The sequence below is a fragment of the Taeniopygia guttata genome, chromosome 34 (genome assembly GCF_048771995.1).
Source record: "Taeniopygia guttata chromosome 34, bTaeGut7.mat, whole genome shotgun sequence".
Lineage (NCBI taxonomy): Eukaryota > Metazoa > Chordata > Aves > Passeriformes > Estrildidae > Taeniopygia > Taeniopygia guttata.
The window spans coordinates 3,867,540-3,878,661 of NC_133059.1; the positions used below are offsets into that span (position 1 = coordinate 3,867,540).

Genomic DNA, 11,122 nt, shown 5'->3' on the forward strand with positions numbered 1-11,122 from the left:
ACAGCTTCAGCCGCCTCCGCTCCCAGAGTAACGTCTACGGGCTGGCGGCGCTGCCGGGCCCGCCCGGTACCGGCCCCGGGCCCGGTTCTGACCCGGGGCGGGCTCCCGGTACCGGTCCTGACCCGGGTCGAGCTCCCGGTACCGCTTCTGACCCGGTTCGTGCTCCTGGGGCCGGTTCCGGTTCCGGTTCTGGCCCGGTTCGGCCTCCCGAGGCCACTCCCGTTCACGGTTCTGGCCCGGTTCCCGGTCCCGGTGCCATTCCCGGTTCTGTTCCTGCTCCCGGTTCTGTCCCGTGCCCGGTTCCCGGTGCCGGTTCCGGTCCCGGTTCTGGCCCGGTTCGGGATCCCGTTTCCGTTCCCGGTTCTGACCCAGTTCCCAGTCCCGGTTCTGGTCCTGCTCCGTTCCCGGTTCCCGGTGCTGTTCCCGGTTCCATCCAGGTTCTGGACCCCGGTCCCGGTTCGGGTCCCGATTTGGGTCCCAGTTCCGGTTCTGCCCCGGTTCGGGATCCCGGTTCCAGTTCCGGTTCCTCTCCATTCCCGGTTTCCCGTCCCGGTCCAGGTTCCAACCCGATTCTGGACCCCGGTTCGGGTCCCGTTTCGTGTCCCGGTTCCGGGTCCGGTTCCGGTCCGTGTCCCGGTCCCGGTTCGTGTCCCGGTGCCGGTTCCGGTTCGTTTCTCGGTTCGGGTTCGTTTCCCGGTTCGGGGCCCGGTTCGGGTTCGGGTTCGGGTCCCGGTGCCGCTTCCGGTCCCGGTCCGTGTCCCGGTTCGGGTCTCGGTTCCGGTTCGGATTCAGGTCCCGGTCCAGGTCCGTGTCCCGGTTCCGGTTCCGGTCCGTGTCCCGGTTCCGTTTCCGGTCCCGGTTCGGGTTCGTGTCCCGGTTCCGTTTCCGGTCCCGGTTCCGGTCCGTGTCCCGTTTCCGGTTCCGGTCCCGGTTCCCGTCCGTGTCCCGGTTCCGGTTCCCGTCCGTGTCCCGGTTCCGGTTCGGGTCCGTGTCCCGTTCCCGGTTCCGGTTCGTGTCCCGGTTCCGGTGCGGGTCCCTGTCCCGGTTCCGTTTCCGGTCCCTGTCCCGTTCCCGGTCCCGGTTCCTGTCCCGGTTCCGGTTCCGGTTCGGGCCCGGGCGCGCTGCTGGCGGCGGCGCTGAAGGGGAAGGTTTCTCTGTTCCGGTACCGGCAGCTGCGGCCGCGGCTCCGCCCCATGGCCCGGGAGCTGCAGTTCACCTACATCCCCGGTACCGGGCCGGGCAGAACCGGGGCAGAACCGGGACGGGACCGGGACAGAACCGGGGCGGGACCGGGGCGGGACCGGGGCGGGACCGGGACAGAACCGGGGCGGGACCGGGGCGGGAACGGGACAGAACCGGGACAGAACCGGGGCGGAACCGGGGCGGGACCGGGACAGAACCGGGGCAGAACCGGGACAGAACCGGGGCGGGACAGGGACGGGACCGGGACAGAACCGGGGCGGGACCGGGGCGGGACCGGGGCGGGACCGGGGCGGAACCGGGACAGGACCGGGGCGGAACCGGGGCGGGACCGGGGCGGAACCGGGGCGGAACCGGGGCGGGACCGGGACAGAACAGGGACAGAACCGGGGCGGAACCGGGGCGGGACCGGGACAGAACCGGGCGGGACCGGGGCGGGACCGGGACAGAACCGGGGCGGAACCGGGACAGAACGGGACACGGACCGGGACAGAACCGGGACAGAACCGGGGCGGAACCGGGCCCCGACCGGCCCCGGAGGCCCCGCGGGAATCGGGGAACTTTGGGGGTTTTTTTGGGGTTTTTTGGGGTTTTTTTGGGGTTTTAAGGGGATTTTTTGCGATTTTTTCCCCTTTTTTTGAGGATTTTTGGGGGTTTTCTTGGGGGGAATTTTTGGCGATTTTTTCCCATTTTTGGGGATTTTTAGGGTTTTTTGGGGGGATTTTTGGCGATTTTTTACTCTTTTTTAACGGGCTTTTTGGGGTTTTGGGGGGATTTTTGGCGATCTTTTTCTCTTTCTAGGGGGATTTTTTTGAGGGTTTTTTTGGGATTTTTTGCGATTTTTTTCTCTTTCTTTGAGGATTTTTGGGGTTTTTTGGGGGATTTTTTTATCTTTTTTCGGGGATTTCTTGGGGAATTTTTTTTGGGATGTTTTGAGAAATTTGGGGGATATTTTTGGGATATTTTGGGGGATATATTGAGGTTTTTGGGGGCTATTTTGGGGGATACTTGGGGGGAATACTTGGGGGATATTTTTGGGATATTTTGGGGGATATTTTGGGGTTTTTGGGGGTATTTTGCGGTTTTCTTTGGAGGTTTTTGGGGATATTTCAGGGATTTTTGGGGGCTATTTTGGGGAGGTTTTTGGGGGCTATTATGGGGGATTTTGGGGAGGATTTTGGGGGCTGTTTTGGGGGATATTTGGGGTATTGGGGAGCTATTTCGGGGGATTTTGGGGAGGTTTTTGGGGTCTATTTTGGGGGATATTTGGGGTATTTGGGGGCTATTTTGGGGAAGTTTTTTTGGGGCTATTTGGGGGGTATTTGGGGGCTATTTTGGGGGATTTTTGGGGGGTATTTAGGGTCTATATTGGGGGATTTTGGGGAGGATTTTGGGGGCTGTTTTGGGGGGTTTTGGGGGGTATTTGTGGGCTATTTTGGGGGATTTTGGGGAGGATTTTGGGGAGGTTTTTTGGGGCTATTTGGGGGCTATTTTGGGGGGTCTCGGGGCCGTTTGGGGGTCCCTGAGCGCCCCTCCCCCGCAGTGGACGCCGAGATCGTTTCCATCGATTCCTTCCCCAAATCCCCCCCCCAGCGCGGCCTCGTGGTGGGCATCACCTTCATCAAGGTGGGGCAGGGCCCGGGGGTCCTGGGGGTCTCAGGGGGGTTTGGGGGGGTCTCAAGGGGATTTGGGGGGATTTGGGGGGGATTTAGGGGGTCTGGGGGAGTTCTGAGGGTTTTTGTGGGGATTTGGGGGGATTTGAATGGATTTGGGGGAGTTATGGGGGGATTTGGGGGTGATTTTGAGGGTCTCAGAGGGGCTTGGGGTCAATTTGGGGGGAATTTGGGGGGTCTGGGGGATTTGGAGGGAATTTAGAGGGTCTGGGGGGGTCTCAAGGGGATTTTGGGGGGGATTTGGGGGGTCTCAAGGGGGTTTTGGGGTCTCTGAAGGGTTTTTGTGGGGTCTCGGGTTGTTTTTGGGGTGTCTGAGGTGATTTTTGGGGTCCCCCAGGACTCGGGGGACAAGCCCAGCCCCTTCCTCAACATCTACTGCGACTACGAGCCCGGCTGCGAGTTCGACCTCGACTCCGTGGCCCGTGAGACCCCAAAAACGGGGCTGGCACCCCAAAAACGGGGCTGGCACCCCAAAAAATGGGATCGGGGACCCCGAAAATGGGGATGGGACTCCAAAAAATGGGATTGGAGACACCAAAAATGGGATTGGGGACACCAAAAATGGGATTGGAGACCAAAAATGGGATTCGGGACACAAAAAATGGGATTGAGACCCCAAAAATGGGACTGGGGAGACCAAAAATTGGATTGGGACCCCAAAAATGGGATTTGGGTCCTAAAAAATGGGATTGGGGAGAGGAAAAATGGGAATTGGGATCCCAAAAATGGGGATGGGACCCCAAAAATGGGTTTAGAAGTCCCTAAAAAAGGTTTGGGACCCCTAAAAGGGTTTGGGATCCTCCAAAAAAAGGGGTCTGAGACCCCAAAATTGGGATTTGGGACCCTAAAAAGGGGGATGGGACCCCCCAAAATTTCCCTGTCCCCCCCTGCAGAGAGCTGCGTGAACCTGGAGCTTCGCTTCACCCCCTTCCAGCTCTGCCACGCCCAGTGAGTGCCAAAATCCCCAAAATCGCCCCTAAAAATCCTTAAAAATCCCAAAATTCAAAAAAAACTTTAAAAAAATACTTTTTAAAAAAGTAAGAAAAAAATCCCAAAAAAAACCCTGAAAAAAAATCCCCAAATCTCAAAGAAACCCCAAAAATTTCCAAAATTCCTTTCCCAATTTGCAGGGTCCATGTGGGGGAGCACCTGGAGACCCCAAAAAAAATCCCCAAAATTCCCAAAAATCCCCAAAATTCCCTTCCCAATTTGCAGTGTCCGCGTGGGGGAGCACCTGGAGACCCCCAAAAATTCCCAAAAATCCCCAAAATTCCCTTCCCAAATTGCAGAGTCCGCGTGGGGGAGCACCTGGAGACCCCAAAAAATCCCAAAAATTCCCCAAAATCCCCAAAATTCCCTTCCCAAATTGCAGGGTCCGTGTGGGGGAGCACCTGGAGACCGTTTTCCTGCTGAGTGGGAATGACCCGGCCATCCACCTGTACAGAGAGGTGAGACACCCCCAAAATACCCCAAAATACCCCAAAAACACCCCAAAAATATCCCAAATATACCCCGGAAGTGTCTCAAAATATACCCCAAAATTACCCTAAAAATACTCCAAAAACACCCCAAATATACCCTAAAAATATCTCAATATATACTCCAAAAATATTCCAAAATGTGTCCCCAAAATATCCCAAAATATACCCCAAATATACCATAAACCCCCCCCAAAATGTACCCCCAAAATATCCCAAAAATACCCCAAAATATTCCCCAAAATACCCAAATTCCTCTGGGAATATCCTGGTAATTTTCCTTTTTCTCCTTTTTCCCCATTTTCCCCATTTCTCCTTTTTTCCCTTTTTCCGTTTTTCCCCATTTTCCCATTTTTCCCATTTCCTCCCCCCTTTTTTCCTCTATCCCCCCCATTTTTCCTCCTTTTCCCCCCATTTTTTCCCATTTTTCCCATTTTCCCCCTTTTCCCATTTCTCCCTTTTTCCTTTCCCCCATTTTCCCCATTTTTCCCTTTTCCCAATTTTTTCCCATTTCCCCCCATTTTTCCCTCTTTTCCCCAATTTTCCCCCATTTTTCCCCATTTTTCCCTTTTTCCCCATTTTCCCCTATTTTTACCTGTTTCTCTTTTACCCCATTTTCCTCATTCCCCCCTTTTTCTCCATTTCCCCCCATTTTTCTCCATTTTTCCTCCTTTTTTCCCCCTTTTTTCCATTTTCCCATTTTTCCCCATTTCCCCTCATTTTCCCCCCAATTTTCCCTATTTCCCCTCCATTTTTTCCCATTTTTCCTCATCTTTCCCATTTCTCCCTTTTCCCATTTTTCCCTTTTCCCATTTTCCCCCCATTTCCCCACCCTTTTTTCCCATTTTTTCCCATTTTCCCATAATTTTCCCCCATTTTCCCTCCTTTTCTCCCTCTTTTTTCCCATTTCTCCCCCATTTTTTCCCAATTTTCCCGTTTTCCAGAACCCCGGCTCGCACCAGTTCGAGGAGCAGCCGATCCAGCTGCTCTTCCCGGAGCTGCAGGACGTTCCCAGCACGTACGGAGCCGCTCCTCCCTTCCCAAATTTTCCTGATATTTTCCCCAAATTTCCCTAATTTTCCCAGATTTTCCCTGAATTTTCCTGATATTTTTCTAATTTTCCCTGATTTTTCCCTAATTTTCCCTGAATTTCCCCATTTTTCCCTGAGTATCCCTGATTTTTCTGGGATTTTCCCAGATTTTTCTTACTTGTCCCCAATTTTCCTCTGTCTTGTCTCAATTTTTCCCATTTTTTCCCCATTTTTCCTGTATTTTCACTTTTTTTTTCCAGAATTCCCTGATTTTTCCCGAAATTCCCTGATTTTTCCCTGATTTTCCCACAATTTCCCCATTTTTCCCTGAATATTCCCGATTTCTCTGTGATTTTCCCAGATTTTTCCCATATTTCCCTGATTTTCTCCATTTTCCCCCTTTTTCCCTGATTTTCCTGTATTTCCATTTTCCCCCTTTTTCCCCTTTTTTCCTTGATTTTTCCCAAATTCCCGGTTTTTTGCCCCATTTCAGGGTGCTGTGGCTGGATGTCCAATGCCATTATTCCCCATTTTCCCGTTTTTTCCCAATTTCCCGGTTTTTTGCCCCGTTTCAGGGTGCTCTGGCTGGACGTTCGCCCCCTGCCCGGCTCCGGCCATCGGCTCTCGGCCCTGGGCTGCCACAGCGGCTTCGTGCGGGCGGCGCGTGTCCATGAGGGGTCAGGAGGTGAGCCCGCGGTCCCAAAATTCCCGAAATTCCCAAAATTCCCGATCCCCAAAATTCCCAAATACCAAATTCCTGAATTGCAAACTGCCCAAAATCTCCAAATTCCCGAAATCCCAGATTCCCAATTCCAGAAGTTCTCAAAATTCCCCATTCCCCAAATTCCCCAAATTCCCCAAATTCCCGATTCCCAAATTTCCAATTCCACAAATTCCTGAAATTCTCCGAATTCCCAATTCCCCAAATTCCCAAATTCCCCATATTCCCAACTCCCAATTCCCCAAATTCCTGAAATTCCCCGAATTCCTCATTCCCAATTCGCCAAATTCTCAAAATTCCCAATTCCCAAATCTCAACTCCCGAAATTCCCAAATTCCCAAAATTCCCGATTCCCAAATACCAACTCCTAAAATTCCCAAATTCCCGAAATTCCAAAAAATCCCAAATTCCCAAAATACCCGATTCCTGAAATACCCAATTCCCGAAATTCCCAAGATCCCAATTCCCAAACTTCCCAAAATTCCAATTTCCGAAATTTCAATTCCTGAACTCCCTAATTCCCAAAATTCCCCATTCCCACATTCCAAAAATTCTAAAATTCCTGAAATTCCCAAATTCCCAAACTCCGCAAATCCCAAAATTCCCAAAACTCCCCAAATTCCCCAGTTCCCCAATTCCCCAAAATCCCCTCTTTTCACCCCATTTCCCAGCCCCAAATCCCCTTTTTTTGCCCCATTTTCCATAAAATTTCCCCAATTTTTCCCAAAATCCCATTTTCCCCCCCCAATTTTCCCAAAATCGCCGTTTTTTGCCCCATTTTGCAGGGTTGCTGCAGAGCCAGAGCGTGCAGCAATCTCCTTTTTCTGCCCCATTTTCCCCCATTTCGCGGCTCCAAAATCCCATTTTTCGGCTCCTTTTTTTCCCAATTTTCCTAAAATCCCATTTTTTCTCCCCGATTTTCCCAAAATCTCCGTTTTTTGCCCCGTTTTGCAGCGGTGCTGCAGAGCTGGAGCGTGCAGCAGGACGGGCCCATCTCGGCCGTGCTGCTCTTCCCGCTGCCCTCGGACGGCGACGGTGAGCGAGAAACGGGGCAAAAAACGGGGAAAACGGGAAAAATGGGAAAATGGGGAAAAATGAGGGGAAAAGGGGAAAAATTCGGGGGGAAATGAGGGGGAAAAATGGGGGAAATCAGGGTGGAAATGGGAAAAATGGGGGGAATTGGGGAAAATGGGGTAAAAAGGAAAAAATTTGGGGGAAAATGAGGAAAATGGGGGGAAAGGGAAAAATGGGAGAAGATAAGGGAAAATTGGGGGAAAAGGAAAAAATGGGGGGAAATGGGGAAAAACAAGGAGGGGAAAAGGGAAAAATGGGAAAAATTGTCGGGAAAGGGGAAAAATGGAGGGGAAATGGGGGGGGAAATGGGAAAATTGGTAAAAATGAGAAAATTCCAGGAAAAATGGGAAAAAATTGGAGAAAATGGTAGGTGGGGGGAAAGGAAAAAAAAAACAGGGAAAATGCGGAAAAACTAGGAAAAAATGGGAAAAAAATTGGGAAGAACTGTGGAAAAAACTGGGAACAGGCAGAATTCCCCAAATTCCCCCAAAATTCCCCCCAAAATTCCCGAAATTCCCGATTTTCCCGCAGAAGACCCCGAGGATTCCTGGAGCCTCCTGGTGAGCAGCGCCCTGGAGGGGGCCGTGGTTTATCGGTGAGCCCCAAAAATTCCCAAAATTCCCCTAAAAATTCCCTAAAAATTCCCCCAAAAATTCTGCCAACAGTTTTCAGAGAACTTCAGAGAATTGTTCGGGGAATTTTAGGGGATTTTGGGGAGAATTTGGGATTTTTGGGGAATGTTTAGGGAATTACTTGGGATTTTTTTTTAAGCATTTTTATGGAATTTTGGGGATTTTTAGGGGGAATATTTGGGGAATATTTGGGAATTTATGGATTTTTGGGAATTTTGTTGGGATTTTTGGGATTTCTTTTGGAATTTTTTTGGATTTCTTGGAATTTTTTAAATTTTTTTTTTGGTTGGGATTTTTTGGGAATTATGTGGAATTTGTTGGGATTTTTGGGATTTGCCAGGATTCTTTTGGGATTTGGTTGGGATTTGGTTGGGATTTTTGAGAACTTCTTGGATTTTGTTGGGATTTTTGGGGATTTCTTTGGGATTTTTGTGGGAATTTCTTGGATTTTTTTGAAAATTGTTTTGGATTTTGTTGGGATTTTTGGGGGATGTCCTTTGGAATATTTTGGGGTTTGTTGGGATTTTTGGGGATTTCCTTTGGAATATTTTGGGGTTTGTTGGCATTTTTGGGGATTTCTTTGGGATTTTTGTGGGAATTTCTTTGAATTTTTTTTTAATTTTTAGGGGTTTTTTTGATGGGTTTTTTGGGGGATTTTTGGGGTTTTTTTTTAAATTCTTTCGGGATTTTTTTTTGGATTTCTTTGTGATTTTTGTGGAAGGTTGAGGTTTTTTGGGAATTTCCCCTCGCAGGCGGCTGCTGCGCCGGGGCCTGGCGGCGCCGCTGGAGCTCCCCGGCAGCCGCGGCTCCGACGCCGTCGTTTGTGCCAAAGTCGCCGACGTCGACTTCGACGGCGCCGCCGAAATCCTGCTGGGCACCTACGGCCAGGTGGGAGCCAATTCCCAAATTCCCAAATTCCCCAAAGCATTCCCCTCGTTTTCCTCCCAATTCCCCTCATTTCCCTCCCATTTCCCCACATTTCCCCGGTTATTCTCCCATTTTCCCCAAATTTCCCTGATGTTCCCCAATTTTCCTCGATTTTTCCCCCATTTTCCCCAAATTTCCCTGGTTTTCCCTGAATTTTCCCCAATTTCCCCCAATTTTCCCTGAATTTTCTCCCGTTTTCCCAATTTTCCCTGATTTTTGTCCCATTTCCCCAAAATTCCCCTGATTTCCCCCAATTTTCCGTCCTTTTACCCCAATTTCCCCCGGATTTTCCCGTTTTTTCCCTGACTTTCCCCTAATTTCCCCCCATTCTTCCTCCAATTTTCCCCTGGATTTTCCCCCCAATATTCCCCATTTCTTCCCCAATTTTCCCCAATTTTTCCCCAATTTTCCCCTGACTCTCCCATAATTTCCCCTTTTTCCCCCATTTTTCCCCATTCCCCCCCCGAATTTTCCATGTTTTTCCTCAATTTCTCCCCAATTTTCCCCCAATTTTCCCCCATTTTTTCCCTGACTTTCCCCTAATTTCCCCCTTTTTTCCCCCCAATTTCCCCCAATTTTTCCGTCTTTTTTCCCCCAATTTTCCCCTATTTTTCCCCAATTTTCCCCTATTTTTCCCCTGACTTTCCCACAATTTCCCCCGTAATTTCCCCTCCATCTCCCCCGCAGGAGCTGCTGTGTTACAAATATTTTGGGGCCAATTCGGGCGATTTTGGGCAATTTCTGCCGCTCTGGGCCCGGCGCTTCCCCTCCCCCCTGCTGGCGCTGGAGCCGCTGGACCTGACGGGGGATGGGCTGCAGGAGCTCGCCGTGGTCTGCCTGGGGGGGCTGCACGTGCTCCAGGTGGGTGAAACTCCCAAAATCCCCAAAATTCCCCCCAAAAATCGGAGTTGTCAAAAAAAATTCTGCGTTTTTATCAAAAAAACCGGAGTTTTTACAAAAAAAAACGGAAATTTTACCCCAAAAAATGGAATTTTTAGCCAAGAAAATCAGAGTTTTTACCAAAAAAAATTGGAGCTTTTCCCAAAAAATTCTCACAAAACTCTGAATTTCCCCAAAAACTCCGAGTTTCGCCCCAAAATTCCGATTACTTCCCAAAAAAAATCTGATTTTTCCCCAAAAATTCACCCTAAATTCCCCCAAATCCCCCTGACTGGGGGGGGGCCTGCACGTGAATTCCCCAAAATTCACCCCGAAATCACCAAAATTTCCCAAAATTTCCCCCAAATTCCTCTGTTTTTCCCCAAATCCTAAAAAATTCACCCCAAATTTCCTCCACATCCACAAAAATCCCCCCAAATTCCCCAAAATTCCCCAAAATTGCCCAAAATTCCGGAATTTCTCCCCAGCACAGCCTGGAGCCGACGGCGCGGCTGCTGCGGGAGCGGCTGCGGAGGGAAGTGCAGCACAAACGGGGCAAAAAAACGGAAAAACGGGAAAAAACGCAAGAAATTTGGGGAAAAAACCCGGAAAATTGGGAAAAAAATCCGGAAAAATTGGAAGAAACCACAGAGAAACAGGAAAAAAACCTGGAAAAACGGGAAGAAAACCCAGGAAAATGGGAAAAAAACCTGGAAAAAGAGGAAACAAACCCGGGAAAATGGGAGAAAAATGTGGAAAAACGGGAAAAATCCACGGAAAAACAGGAAAAAACAATGGAAAAACGGGAAAAAAGCACAGAAAATTTGGGAAAAAACACAGAAAATTGGGAACAAAAACTGGAAAAACTGGAGAAAAACGGGGAAAAAGGGGAAAAATCGATGGAAAAATGGGGGAAATCTGCAGGAAAATGGGAAGAACCAGCGGAAAATTGGGGGAAAATCGCGGGAAATCGGGAAAAGGCCGAGGAGGAGGAGGGGGAGGAAGGGCCGCGGGGCCCCTCCCCCACCCCCAAATCCGCCGAATCCCAACCAAAAAATTAAAATTATTCCCGAAAAAAATTCCCAAAAATCCGGCCCTGAAATGGGCTGGGCGGATTTTGGGGGAATTTGGGGATTTTTGGAGATTTTGGGGGTGGATTTTTGGGGAAGATTTTGGGGAAGTTTGAAGGATTTGGCGGGGGGGGGTTGGGGATTTTGGGGAGGATTTGAGGAAATTTGGGGATTTTGGGGGGGTTTGGGGATTTTGGAGGGATTTTGGGATTCCCAAAAGAGGCGGAGACCCCAAATTTTGGGGCAGCCCAAATTGGGGGGTGGGGGCGGTCCCTGAAGGATTTTGGGGGTCCCGAAGGATTTTGGGGGTCCCGAAGGATTTTGGGGTTCCTGAAAGATTTTTGGGGTTCCTGAAGAATTTTTTGGGTCCCTGAAGGATTTTTGGGGTTCCAGGGGTTTTTTGGGGTCCCTGAAGGATTTTGGGGTTCCTGAAGAAC

At 50.1% G+C, this 11,122-nt stretch overlaps 1 protein-coding gene across 1 annotated transcript; it reads left to right on the top strand.

Moving 5' to 3' along the window:
* The first annotated feature begins 1,067 nt into the window (after positions 1-1,067).
* On the top strand, positions 1,068-10,741 carry KPTN (kaptin, actin binding protein). Its single transcript, XM_072920907.1, has 12 exons — positions 1,068-1,227; positions 2,744-2,826; positions 3,211-3,295; positions 3,767-3,821; positions 4,246-4,321; positions 5,296-5,369; positions 5,958-6,067; positions 7,058-7,138; positions 7,709-7,772; positions 8,562-8,697; positions 9,424-9,597; positions 10,104-10,741. Exons 1-12 carry the CDS (start codon positions 1,194-1,196, stop codon positions 10,674-10,676), a joined length of 1,545 nt encoding a protein of 514 aa, XP_072777008.1. The 5' UTR covers positions 1,068-1,193; the 3' UTR covers positions 10,677-10,741.
* The last annotated feature ends 381 nt before the right edge of the window (positions 10,742-11,122 follow it).

Bases quoted from the DNA above. Each gene is read 5' to 3' on its own strand.
- KPTN (XM_072920907.1), top strand. From the start codon at position 1,194: ATGGCCCGGGAGCTGCAGTTCACCTACATCCCCG. The intron at 3,296-3,766 runs GTGAGACCCCAA...CCCCCCCTGCAG, and splicing joins CGACCTCGACTCCGTGGCCC to AGAGCTGCGTGAACCTGGAG. The intron at 4,322-5,295 runs GTGAGACACCCC...CCCGTTTTCCAG, and splicing joins CCATCCACCTGTACAGAGAG to AACCCCGGCTCGCACCAGTT.